The 13,663-nt window shown below is 48.3% G+C and overlaps 1 protein-coding gene across 2 annotated transcripts; it reads left to right on the plus strand.

Moving 5' to 3' along the window:
• Positions 1–3,200: 3,200 nt before the first annotated feature.
• Positions 3,201–13,423, plus strand: CLEC4F (C-type lectin domain family 4 member F). Of its 2 annotated transcripts, none has more exons than XM_036028100.1 (7): positions 3,201–3,355; positions 4,200–4,316; positions 4,536–4,631; positions 6,579–7,688; positions 11,142–11,293; positions 12,205–12,323; positions 12,987–13,423. In XM_036028100.1, exons 1-7 carry the CDS (start codon positions 3,295–3,297, stop codon positions 13,132–13,134), a joined length of 1,803 nt encoding a protein of 600 aa, XP_035883993.1. In that variant the 5' UTR covers positions 3,201–3,294; the 3' UTR covers positions 13,135–13,423. The 2 variants fall into 2 exon arrangements, with proteins under 2 accessions (XP_035883993.1, XP_035883994.1); XM_036028101.1 differs by lacking the exon at positions 3,201–3,355 and adding an exon at positions 3,449–4,087.
• Positions 13,424–13,663: the final 240 nt, after the last annotated feature.

A 13,663-nucleotide genomic window follows, 5' to 3' on the forward strand; every position in this document is an offset into this window, starting at 1 on the left:
GTTGGTTCCTTGTACATTTTCCTTTATTTCACTTTCCATAGCCTTTACTTTTTCCTCTATTTTTACCATACTCAACCATTTCTGTGAGCATCCTGATTACCAGTGTTTTGAACTCTGCATCTGATAGGTTGGCTATTCTTCATCATTTAGTTGTATTTTTTATGAAACTTTGATCTGTTCTCTCACTTGGGCCATACTTTTTTTTTGTCTTGGCACACCTGTTACATAGTAAGGGGTGGAGCATTAGGCTTTCACCAGGGCAGGGGAACCCACATCACTGCATTTTGGTGCTGTATGTGGGGGAGGGGTCAGAGAAGCAACAATGCTGCTTGTTCAGCTCTCAGAAGGTTTTCAGTCACTTCTTCTGATACCCACAAGCAAATTGGGCCCTTCTGGGGCTGATTACCGGGTGGGTGAGTTTGTATACATTCTAGGAACCTGTAGGTCTGTTCAACGGACTCTCCTGTGAGGCTGGGAGTTTCTCCCACTGCTACAACATCCACAGGTTTTTTCAGTCGGAGGTTTTGAGGCTTTATTTCTCTGTGCTGGAACCCTGGGTTGTGAGGTCTGTTTCACTCCCCAGTTGTTTCTCCCATTTTATCCAAATGCAAATGTGGGACTGCCCAGTCTACCAGTTGCCACATCGCCCACCCCAGTCCTCTGGCTGCTGCCTTGCCACAAGTCCTCTCCACCTGGCTACCCATCACCGCCCCTCCTACTGGTCTGGATGAATGTGTCTTCTTTAACTCCTTGGTTGTCAGACTTCTATACAGTTCAATTTTCTGGCAGTTCTGGTTATTTTTTGTTTTTAAATTTGTTGTCTTTCTTTTGGTTGCGCGAGGAGGCAAAGTAAATCTACCTATGCCTCCATCTTGGCTGATGTCTCCCAATAATACTATATATATTTTATTGATCAAGTTCTTCTAGCTTTGTCCACTGGGAGCTATTTCATTTGACTCCTGTATCCCTTTGACATACGTTTATCATTTTTGAAAGCACCTCTTTACTTTTTGAAAGTACAAGATACTCCAGGCTCATTTTGTAGATTTCTTGCCCCAGTCCTGGAATGAGATATTTCTCCAAAAAGGCCTGTTTTGTTTTTTGTTTGTTTTTTTAAGAATGGTATTAGAAACCAATATGTGGGTGCCACTGCTATTGGGTGTTGATGCTTCTTCTTAGCTGAGAGATCTATGTAATGTAATGTGTGCTTACCTAATTGGTTTTTGAAAAAGATCATTATGCCTGCAATGTGGTAACAGGACTTGAGGGAGGCAAGACTCCAGGCAGGGAGAACTGTTAAACGACTAACTGCTAGATCTAGCCACTCTCTGGAAGACAGCTGCCCACCTCTGTTGTTAGGGGTTGATATGAATGATTAGAAGTGTTCTGGGGTGCCTGAACCTAGGGGTCTGCACGTCCAGGAGCATGGGCCTGTACCCTTTAGTAGGCACAGGAAAAACCAACGCATAAGAGGTCCCAGCCAATGAGTGGTTCTGATATTAATGTATAAAATGTCCATTTACTATTTTTCTGGCCAGAGAACAGGGAGACTCCTTGGCAAGGATGTAGCAGCCTCCTGGCATTTCTCTCCTGCTGGAAAGTGAGAGAAGTAAGAGCTGGGAACCAGGAGTTTGGGAGAGTGTGGCCAGGGAAGAAGGTGATAGAGGAGTCCCGCTGATCACACCTCTGAGGCCACCATGTCTGGAGGACTATGCACCTCTCCTGGCCCAGGCTCTACCCTTCCAGCTGAGCAAGGGTTTCCCAAAGTTTATCTCTGAGGCTCCCTCAGCTTCTCAGGACCTAGGAGGAAGCAGCTTCTGAGTGGGCCTGGCCTGAGCTCTTCCCATGCGTGGGGAAATAGAAACCAAACCAGGCCCTTTCTCTTCTGCCACCACCCCTGGGCCTCAAATGGGCCTCTGGAGAGGTACTTCCAGCAGCTCCCCTCCTGTGCAGAGGGGAAAAGGGCATGGCAGATGCTCTGGGGTCTCAGGCAAAGCTGTTGACTTCTCCAGCAATGGATGCTCTTACTTTCCTCCTGTGTCTTTTCCTCTTGGGTCTGCTTTCAGGCCAGGAGGTAACTGGCCAACTGATGGTGGCTCTGCACTCTACACACACACACATGCGCACACACACACACACACACACACACACACAATCAAGCATGACATCATGAAATGGGTGTCCTCACCCTGCAGATCAGCTATGTACCCAGTTAGTTGCTGGCCGAACTGACAGTGGCCATCCACGACACAGGCTTTGGACTTGTTAGCTGCTCTCCTGGCCTGGCCTCAGGAGGTGGCACTTTCAGTGGGGCTGATCCACCGCTGGATGGGGCTGCAGGCTTCTCAGTTAGTGCTCAGGGCACCTATGGCAGGCTGACTCCAGGATCTGAGAAAAAGCCATGGCAACAGGATGTAGGAACTGAAAGTGAAAATAGGAAAAAACAACACAATGTGGGTAGAACAAGCCATTTCCAAGGTTGTAACTGATACCTTGTAAATGGGTTGCTGGTGAGATTGGGGACAAATATTATATAATTAGATTTTTATGAGTTAAAGAAAACATGATCTATTTTGATAGGATTGTAATTATCTGATGTAACGGGAGATCGGGGAACAAGAATCTGCTAGTATCCTCAGAACTGACTTTGGGAGAGGTGCCTTGTTCTGTCACTGGAAATATTGATTCTGTTGAGCTGACTACTCCCCTAGGGGCATGGGGACTTGGGGCTCATACAGCTCCAACAGGACACCTCACTTCCCTGTCTTCCTAGTCTAGGTCCATAAGCAGCAGGCATATTTTTTATTCTATTGTAGACTCTTCCCTGCCATGCCAGTTGTGAGGTCTTGAGTGGGCAAGGAGACCTCGAGAGGGTGTGAGGCTAGGATCAGATCAGCCATGGGTCACAAGAAATGTTTCCTACAAAGCTGAGAATGAACCTCTGACCTCCTCCTGAGTTGTTGGTGAAAGTGTTTGCGATTTGGGGGCAGATGCTAGTGTTTGGGGGCTATGCTGGAGTGCAAGTATTGGGAGGTGGAGGGCTGGTGCTGATGGGAAGAGGAAGAGGATAGGGCCTGGGCAGATCGGCGCCTGGGAACCCTCGGGGAGGGGCCCTACTGGGGTGCTTCTGCAGAGTCAGCAGGGGAGAGAGGCAGAGCTTAGCTGTGGTCAGGACCTCCTAAAGAGCATAAAAGTCCAGGGTACCTCAAGCTTCCCTCCCACCACTACTGGCCCACAGCACAACCCTTCAGGGGCCAAGGCAGGGAGCAGCATTGGAGGGTGAAGAACGCAGAGATGAGAAGCAACGAGGTTTACTTCTGTACGGACAACCAGACTGTCTCCCTGTACCCACAAGGTGAGAAAACTGGGGGCCCAGCCCATCCTTAACCAGGGACTGGCCTGCTTGTCTCCCAGCCCTCCACCATTTGTCTCAGCCTCTCCTTCACAAGCCAGAGCTCGTGCGGCTCACCACAGTCTGAGCTTCCAGAACGATCAGGCAAGGGCAGAAGGTGGGTGGGGTGAGGACCAAGAACCTGGGGCATACCTCCAGTCTCTTCCTGAAATCTCCTTAGACCCTTTTCTTGGGGATGGCAGCCTGGCAAGAGAGAGGTAAACTTTGAATTCAGAGGGGCCTGGATTTGAACGCCATCTCTGTACACTGGGCTGCCTCCATGGGGCCTCGGGGGCTCCAGGCTGGTGTGGCTCCACAGCCCCCAGGTTCCCAGTCACAGCCCTTCTTAGGACATTGACAGGGTCCTTCTGACCGCAGCAGAGGGGGTTTCCAGGACTGACCCCTGTCAGTTTGTGGAGGAGGTAGCAGCCTCAAGGGGCTGTGAGTCTTGCTTTGGTCTGGGTACTTAAGCACGACTGGCCCTGGGACTCAGAGGCCAGGGTCCCCCCTCTGTCCCTCCTTCTCTCCTCCCCCCAGCTGCCTCCTCTCTTGTTTTGTTCAAACCACACTTCTGTTGCCCTGCTTGCCTGGGCCAGGCTCTGTGCCCTGTATACCTTCTCCAGCCTCTGTGTTGCTACTGTATCCCCTGATGAGCTCTGGTGAACTATTCAAAGGGGTTCATTTTCCTTCTCCATGGTAAGTGTGGCAGGTGTTCTCATCCCCATCGGACAGGTCAGGAGATTGGGCCCAAGGGGCTGACTCTGTCCAGCCCACACACTCCTCCTGAACACTGGCATCTTCCCCACAGGCCTGGACTCCTCGGCAGTGGCTCCTGCTGCCCCCAGGAAGCGAAGGCTTGTTCAGGCTACCGTGGCATTTTTGGTCATCACCATTGTCACCTCTTTTATGGCTCTCTTTTTTGTGGGTAAGCTCTTGGTAATCTGAATCCTACTGACTCCCCCTTTTTCCTGCATAAAGGCCACTGACCAAGGGGAGCCTCCCAAGAGCAGAGGCCCATGAGGGAAACTCTGAGAGGTACCCAGTGCCGTCTCCTTCCTTCTGGAACCCTGACTCAGGGTGGGGCAGCCTATTCCCCAGGCTCAATGCTGAGGGATTGTGCTGACCCAGGAATGGGGTGTCTCAGTTCTACAGAAACCAAGACCTGAGCTGGCGTCCTATGCCTACTCCCAAGAGTTCCCCAGAGACAACACTACTGGGCAGGTCCCTGTGGAACCTGACGGTGAGTAGCCATAGTGGGGCAGGTGGGTGGGAGGGAGCTGGGGCATGCAGAAGCCCAGGCCCCAGGATGAGCCTCTCTCCTAACACTCCCATGCCCTTGAATGAGTTTTACTATCCTCCCAGATGGGCATGATTTTTTTTAGAAAATTATTGAGGTACAATTGACACAAAATAAAGTACACATAGTTAAAGTGCACGAGCCAATAACTTTGACATGGATTAATACCCGTGAAAACATCACCACAATCAGGATGATGAACACGCTCACCTTCCTCCCCCAAGTTTGCTGTGACCCTTGTCTTCCTTCCCTCCCCCCTCGCCCTTCATTCCCAGGCAACCGCCTGTCTGCGTGCTGGGACATAGATCACTTGGCTTTTCTAGAGTTTTACATGAACGGAATAATGTAGTATGTACTCTTTTTTTGTCCTTTATTAGTCATATGATTTGCAAATATTTTCTCTCAGTACATGGCTTATCTTTTTATTCTCTTAACAAGATGTGAATTTTGATAAAGTCTAATTTATCAACCTTTTTTCTTTTATGGATTGTGCTTTTTGCCCCATATCTGAGAAATCTGTCCCTATCCTTAGGTCACAAAGACATTCTCCTATGTTTCCTTCTGGAAATTTTATAGGTTTGGATTTTACATTTTGGTCTATGATTAATTTTAAGTTAAATTTTGTACACGAGAGTCATTTTTTCTTGCATGTGAATATACAATTGTTTCGGCACCATTTGTTGAAAAGATTATTATTTCTCCACAAATTGCCTGTTTGTCTTCATTGACATCAATTGTTCATATATGTGTGGGTCTACTTCTGCATTCCCTAATTTGTCCATTGATCTATGTGTCTTTACAAGGCAGAATATTTGACTAGACTTCCTGCACCTTCAAAGCCACCAGGCCTTACCTCAGCACAGGGGCTGAGGCCTCGCACACCTACCCAGGGAGGGCATGAAGAATAGGGCAGGAATCTTCCAGAAAGAGTTCCTGCCTACCTGGATTTTTCTTTCTTTTTCTGAGGGGAGGCTGGTATCAGGAGCTAAAGATCATGTCCAAGATTAGGTCCTAGCTCAAGAGCAAAGGGGGCCAGTAAGACCAGAGGCAGTTGCAGGTGGGTTTGGTGGTTTCCGTATATAAAAGAGGTGACAGAGTTTCCTTGAAGAACTCCAGGGACCAAGTGACAAAGGCCTTTTACTCAGGTCTTTCATATCCTCCAACTGTTCTGTACAGACCCTTGTCCTTTGTAACACTGAGCGTGCAGGCCCTTTACAAGGCCACTTAGCCCTGGGGTCTAGGGCCTCCAGGAGGGCCTCCACTAGAGCCCTGTGGATCGAACAGAGTGCTTCCTCTTCCAGCACCTTTTTTTTTGTTTGTTTCTGTTTCTTTTTCCCATGGAATGTGTAATAGAAAATTCCTGTGTTTGTGGTCTATGTGGTTTTTAGGAAGTAGCAAGGGTGAGTCAGGAGGCTCTATGCTTGGTGTAGAAATATAGCACAGGACTAAATATGGGCTTTATTCACGTCAGTTTTCTTTTTTGTAATGGTCATTCTAATGGTGAAATTTTAAGGGAATCAAATTTCAACAGCTCTGAATGATGTAATCAATTACTTTCAAGTTCAATTACAATGACAAAACAATCGGAGCCTTAGCAGCGTGACTGTTGATGGCAGCGAGTTTACAGTAGGCAAGTATTTTAATCCTTCTGCCCCTCAGTTCATGTGGGATAGTCCTTTATTGATTTCATTTTTTTGTCTCACATTCTTAAGTGGCCCATACTCAGGGTCTCAGTGGCTGCAGTGAGCAGCAAGGTGCTTGAGGAGCACTCAGGACTGTGTCGTAGACCTTCCCCTCGGAAATTTTAGGAACACTCTGGTTGGCTCGTATGATTAATGTCACCCTATGTAATGGGCCTCTTTGGCTGCCTGCTCTGTCTCCTCTCTCCAGATCCCTACCACACTGGCTGGGTGGCAGGACTGCAAGAGACTATCCAGATGTTTAAAGACCATGTAGAGAATTCTAGCACCTGGACTGCAGAAATCCAGATGTTGATGTGCAGAGTGGACAATGTCAGTTCTCAGATCCAAGCACTCGGCGGTCATCTGAGAAACACCAGTGCTGACATCCAGTCAGTGAAAAGCTCTGTAAAGGATGCCAGTACCTTGAGTTTCCGGACCCAGATGTTAAAGAGTTCCTTGGAGGCGGCCAGTGCTGAGATCCAGAAACAGAAGAGAGATCTGGAAAAGGCAAATGCTTTAAATTCCCAGACCCAGAGATTCCTAAAAACCAGTTTAGAGAACACCAGCTCTGAGCTCCACATGTTGAGCAGAGGCCTAGAAAATACCAACACTGAAATTCAGGCATTGAAGGCAGGATTGCAAATGGCAAACACCGAGGCCCAGTTGGCAAACAGTAGTTTAAAGAATGCTAATGCTCAGATACTTATTTTAAGAGGCAATCTGGATAGTGTCAATGATTTAAGGGCCCAGAATCAGGTTTTAAGAAATAGTTTGAAAGGAACCGATGCTGAGATTCAGAAGCTAAAGGGAAGCCTGCAAAAAGCAAATGATTTAAACTCCCAGACGCAGGCCCTTGTAAAAGACAGTTTAGACAACACCAGTGCTGAGATCCAGTCATTAAGAGGTCATCTGGAAAGAGCTGGCAATGAGATTCATCTGTTAAAAAGAGATTTGGAAACGGCCACTGCCCAGGCCCAAATGGCAGACAGTCGCCTGAAGCAGACAAACACTCAGATCCAAGGATTAAAAACAGAGCTGGAAAACAGCAGTGCCTTAAATGCCAACATTGAGGTGTTAAACGATCACTTGAAAAATGATAGCAGAGAGATACAGATCCTAAAACAAGGAATGAAAGATGCCGTGGCCTTAAAATCCAAGACCCAGATGTTAGAGAGCAAGCTGCAGGAGGCCAATACTGAGATTCAGAGGTTAAAAGAGGATTTAGAGAACACTAAATCACTGGCTACAAAAGCCCAGGAGGTACAGAGTAGCCTGGAGACCCTCCGTGCAGCCTTTGCTTTACAAGAGCAGCGACAAAGTAAGTGGGAGGGAGGGGGTTGGCCTGGGGAAGGTACAATCTCTTGGGAGGATGGAGGCTTCTGTCCCTTTGGCCTTTTGATTACTGTACCATGCATCCCTCAGGGAAGGAGCAGAGGTGCAGGAAAGGGGCCCGCACCCAACCAACTAGGCTCTATGTGCCCAGGCAGTGGTAGAGGTGGCACAAGCAGCATGGTCCCTCCTCTGAGGTTGTTTATCACCTGGCCAGAGTGACAAAACTAACACCCGGGGAAACAAACTATGTGTGGCGAAGGGTGTGTAAAGACAGTGGGTGCTAGTGGGGCCTGACAGTCTTATATCTGACTTCCTGCGGTCACAAATGGCATAACTTTGATCATGTTGCTTACCTTCACTTTTTTCATCTGTGAAGTGGGGACAATAGTATTCGCTTCATAGGGAGGATCAAATGAGTTCACATGTATAAAGCATTTAGCACAGTACCCAGCATTCCTGTATTCAACTGATGAGATTTTTTAAAAAGGATTTTATTTATGTATTTTTAGAGAGAGGGGAAGGGAGGGAGAAAGAGAAGGAGAGAAACATCAATGTGTGGTTGCCTCTCATGTGGCCCTCACTGGGGACCTGGCCCACAACCCAGGCATATGCCTTGACTGGGGATCGAACTAGTGACCCTTTGGTTTGAAGACTGAACTCAATCCACTAAGCTACACCAGCCAGGGCTGACAAGATTTTCTGAGGCCCTATTATGTGTCAGGCATAAAGATGAATAAGGTGCAATGCCCACCCTTGAAGCTTACAGGTTGGTAGAGCAGCCTTGCACGAAAGGCATGTAGAGAAGCAGAGAGGAGGGGCTATAAGAGTTATGTTAGGAGCAGGTCTAGGAACTGGGGTGGGTGGAAGGGAAAGAAGAATTCTTCTCAGGGTCGATGTCCTCTGGTGAGGGTACAAGGGATGGTGGAAAAAGTTTGGGGGGGAGAAAAGATCAAAAGATGCTTTGTGGAAAAGGTGGCCCTTGATCAGAGTCGTGGAAAACCAGTAGGTGTTTGCCAAGCCAATAGGATGAGAGAGCAGCAGGTTCCCGGGCATGGAGATGTGAAGCCATGAGGTTCAGGAAACTTTGAGCAGTTCTGTGTGACTGGACAGTGACCAGGAGGGCAGCTGATGAGGAGCAAGCTGGAAGGGTGGTAGGCAGGGGGCAGAATGGCGGCTTCCAAAGCACAGCATGAAATTCATTTTACATTGTGACCCAGTAAAATTATGTGTGTCATACACACACACACATTTCAGAAAACAAAATTTTACTGTCAGAATGCATGTTGATATTTTATAATTTATTTTCAAAAAACAAAAAACACCTTGACACAACTCACTAATGGGTTGATAATTGTAGTTTGAAAGACACTGTGCTGGAAAGGCAGGCATACGTGGAGAGATGCTGGCCAGGTGAGGAAGGCCTCCGAGCTTGGGTTTCATCCTTCAGGAAATGAGTGTCCATCCTTCAGCCCCATGGAGGCTGACTAGATGGGTCTCCTGCTGAGATGGGGAATAAAACAGGCAGAACAGCCAGATTTGGACATGCTGAGTCAGAGATGCTGTAGGGATATTCGAAGGGAGGTCACCTGCAGGCTATCTAGAGTGTGGGAGAGAGGTTCTGCCTGTAGATATAGGTGTGGGAGCCTGGGGTGTGTTGTTTCTGGCTGTGGTAAAGGGAGCGAAGGTGGGGAGTTTGAATGAGATAAAATGCTTCACGAGAAGAAGGCTGAGAGTGGAAACAGGAAGTCAGCCTTCAGGTGGCGAGGAGGGCAAGAGGTGTTTTTGAAGGAGACTGGAGAAGGTAGTCTTAGAGGCAGGAGGAAAACCTGGAGATAGTTAGGGAAGCCAAGGAAGGACAAAATTTCAAGAAGGGAGTGGCTAGTCTTGGCAAATGCCTTAGAGAGTCCAGATAAAATAACCAATAATATCCATTCACTCTGGCCAGTTAGTAAGTCAACGGAATGAACTTTCAGTGGAGAGTTGTATGTGGCCTGGAGGCCAGACCATGGTCAGTGGGGTGTGAATGAAAGATACGGTGCACATGTCACTCAAGGAGCTTGTCTGAGAAGAGGGGAGAGCCAAGGCTAAGGTGAGGGGGATGGCAGGGTAGAGGGAGGGATTAAAGAAAAAACATGTATCATCAATATTTACATGATAAAACCTACATATTAATTATAGACAATGTGGCAAATATTGAGAAAGAGAAAGATGAGAAAATAACCACTTGTATTTCCATGAAAATGTCTATATTTTCTATATAAACCCTCTGCTAACATTTAATGAAGCTCCTTGAGAGGGTTTTTTTCTAGATCAGAATAGGCTCGATCTGATGTGAGAGAAAGGAACCACAGCCTTCCGGGCTTCCTGTTGCTCACAGCGGGAAAATCCCAAACTCCTTCACAAAGGAAGTGCGATGTGGTGCTGGTGCACCTGTCCAAGTCGGTCTCCTACCCCTTATGTACGGACCACGACAAATGCCAAGCCGTGCTCTTTCACACCTTCACGTGTTTGCATCGACTCTTTCCCCTGCCTGGAATGCTCTCCTTGGCCCTGACCACGTGGAAACTGTTCCTCTGTGTTTGGAGACTCAGCTCAAGTGAACTCTCACCTAGGGCATCCTCCCTAAAGCCTCGCATCCACCCAGGTGAAATAGACTATGCCCTCTTTCCTGCCTTTGTCGTGACATGCATACTGTCTTCAGTCAATGCATCTCCAACACCTGCCTTATTTACTACGTTGTATGTTCCTCGAGGGCATGAATCATGTCTTATTGATCTTTGTATAACAATCCCTACTTCTCAGAATTAAGGAATGTTGAACAATGAATGTTGAACAAAAGAATACATGGATGAGGAAGGGAGCCTGCTGTGGCACCATTTCAAGCAGCTGCGGTGCAGATGATGCTAAGGGGCAAAGGTCATGGCAGGGAGGGATGAAAAAGCTGAGAGGCTCGGGGTTTGTGCTCAGGGGAGGAGCTAAATGAAACTGTGAGGTCAAGCAGGCCAGGTGATGACAAGGTCCCTGTATGGTCCTGGGTGTGGGCGGCTGAAGTGGAGGGAGATGAAGTTAAGGAAATGAGTGATGCACTGGAGTGGCTGTGAAATCTGCCCCAGGGAGATGGCAGGAACTGAGGTGCAGAGAACTTTCAGGTGATAGCAATGAGTTGGGAAACAGGACAGCAGAGCCAGAAGGCAGGACTCTGTACAGCTCTGAGGGTCCCCAGAGTGAGGGAGCCAGGTGTTCTGGGCAGCAGCTTCCTGGCCTATTGGGCATAGGCTGGGGGTACAGCCTCCCAGGCTTTGCCCCTGAGGTACTGGGCATCAAGCATTGCATGGGCTTGTGACTCTCAGTGGTCAGCCCCTGGAGAGGTCAGGAAGGCCAGCTCTCGGACATTCAGAGCCAGCCCCTGGTTTTCTCTTCTTCCCAATCTTTGCTCCAGATGAAATTCTCCAGCTGAACATGCAAGGCTGGAAGATCTATGGCAGGAACTTGTATTACTTTTCTTCTGACAAGAAGACTTGGCAGGAGGCTGAGCAGTCCTGTGTGTCTCTGGGAGCCCACCTGGCCTCAGTGACCTCTGCAGAGGAGCAGGTGAGAACTTTGGGCTTGGGGTGGTGCTGATGGGGTGGATGTGGGATGAGGGACTTTGATGTTTTGGCTTTGCCCCTCTCAGAGCAGGGGTGGCAGAAACTTTCATGTCACTTTTGTCAGGGAGCAAATATTTATTGAGTTCCAATGAACATCTTGCACTGGAGGTAGAAGCACTAACAGTAATCCCCAATGTCCTCAGTGAATAAGGGTGACACCCAGAGGCCCACAGGTGTCAGCAATGAGGAAGGGCAAAGGGAGGTGGCACCAAATGACTGCTCTTAAAGTGTTGGAAACATACTTTTTCCCCCCACATCCCCTTGTTTAGCCCCTCAGCCTCCTTTCTGGTTGTTGATCTTGATTTTAACATCAGTTAACTTGATGGCTGTAAAGGGCCAACGAGCAGGAGCCCAGGCTTCTTGGTAAGGCCAGATACACACATAGCAGTTTGAGGACCACCAAATGCATTATAGCCTCTGGGTGGCCAGTCTGCCAAAGGTACTTACCAGAACTTCCTAGGGTTATTGACAAAGGACTACAGTAGGTTTGGCACAATTCAATTTACAGAACTTCCCATCCCTGTAGTTCTCCCTGTAGTTCTCTTGTATGTCTGTCAGAGGACAAGGACACACTATTTTGTAAAACAGATCTTAATAAACTGTGGCCAGGTCTTCTTGTCTCAGTAAGACACACTCCTCATCAAGTCAGCATGGGAGAAGCTGAACTTCTCTTGAGGGGAACTGGCTACTGCCCTGGATCCTGGACAAACCATGGGAGGTGCAGGGAGGGACATAATTCAGAGGAGCGGGCTACTTGCCATGGGCCCAGGACAGGATGACCTGGACTCCTTTTCTACAAGGCTGGGAGAAGCAGCTCCTCACTCAGTGACAAACAACACTGCCTTTTCTTTACAGGCATATCTGATCCAGTTCACAAGTACCTCCCACCACTGGATTGGCCTCAATGACAGGGAGAGCGAGGGCACTTGGCGCTGGACTGATGGGACAACATTCAATTTTTCTGGGAGCCAACAGTGAGTAGCCACAGTCTGGTGTCATTCCAGGCACTGTCCTGTGCAGGGCTGGTTAGAAACTCCCTGTCCTGTGTGCGTGTACCTGCCTGGTGAGTGTCAGTACTGTGTGTGATGTGTATATGGTGTGTGTGTGGTATATGTGATGTGTGTGTATAGTGTCTATATGGTTAGGACGTGTATACAGTGTGTATGTATGATTGTGTGTGATGTATGTGTGATGTGTTTGTGCATGTGTGATGTGTATGGTGTATGTGTGTGTACATGGGCATATTTATGATCTTTGCCTGGACCCCTCCACAAGACAGGTCCTGGGGTTGGCAGGCAGCTTATGAATGGACCTTCCTCTTTTGAGCTTTTTTGGGGCCTAACTATACCCTACACAAGCCTAGTCCCAAGGGTGCTGCCCCCATCACCAGATATCTGAATGTGAATTCTGAGGTGGGGGCTTATGGCTGCAGACATCCTTTCTGTCCTTTGATCTTCAGTAATGAAGGACAACCTCATTAGAGCCACCCTCATGGCGACTCTGGTTCCAGCTTTGTTCCCATCCTGGGGCCACTTGGGAATTAGGGACCCATGTCACTTCAGCTCCTTATGCCACAGTGGGAGATAGGGGGAAGGGACCCTTCTTTCCTCTAGCAGAATAAAGCCTTCTTCTTCCAGGTTTTGGTCACAGAACCAGCCAGACAACTGGTACAGTTATGGCGGGGATGAAGACTGTGTTCATATTCAGCAGAAGTGGAACGACATAAGCTGCGATGCCCGCTACCAATGGGTCTGCAAGAAGACCTTCAGTCAGGGCGTGGCCTGAAACAGGCCAGAGCTGAGAGGTCACCGCTGCTGCCAGCTCTGGACCCCTCCCTCAGTGATGTCTTGTGAGCCTCTGAACCCACCTTGTTCTCTGGGGCCTTCCATTTGGCCTTTTGTATTTCCTGCCCTGTCCTTTCAGTATTTAACCCTCAAACATGCTTACCTCGTGTGACCCTATGGCATCAACAGTTCCTCAAGGCAAGAGCCCTGCTGTGCTTCTGCATCCCCCCAGCACAAACACAGGCCTGTCAGACAGCAGGTCTTCAATAAATACTTGTTGAATGAACAAAGGCTTTGTACTTGTCTCTGTGACAGCCACCATATTCTCTTCTCCCTGGGTTGGTTCTCCTTTCTCAGTGTCCCTTCTGTCCTGAAACAAGTCTATCCTTGTTTTAGGGCTTTATAGCTAGGAACATCTAGTTCATTTTTTTAAAAAAAACAGCAGAGCTTTAATATGCATGACAGGGACACCACAGAGGGTCTAAGTTACCAGGAAGTGACAGCCATCCAGGTGTTCCCTGCACTTCCTT

This window comes from Phyllostomus discolor, chromosome 6, assembly GCF_004126475.2.
Source record: "Phyllostomus discolor isolate MPI-MPIP mPhyDis1 chromosome 6, mPhyDis1.pri.v3, whole genome shotgun sequence".
NCBI lineage: Eukaryota > Metazoa > Chordata > Mammalia > Chiroptera > Phyllostomidae > Phyllostomus > Phyllostomus discolor.

Coding starts and splice junctions, on each gene's coding strand:
- CLEC4F (XM_036028100.1), top strand. CDS start 3,295: ATGAGAAGCAACGAGGTTTACTTCTGTACGGACAACCAGACTGTCTCC. Junction 3,356..4,199: donor TGTCTCCCTGTACCCACAAG/GTGAGAAAACTG, acceptor TCTTCCCCACAG/GCCTGGACTCCTCGGCAGTG. Junction 4,317..4,535: donor TATGGCTCTCTTTTTTGTGG/GTAAGCTCTTGG, acceptor GGGGTGTCTCAG/TTCTACAGAAACCAAGACCT.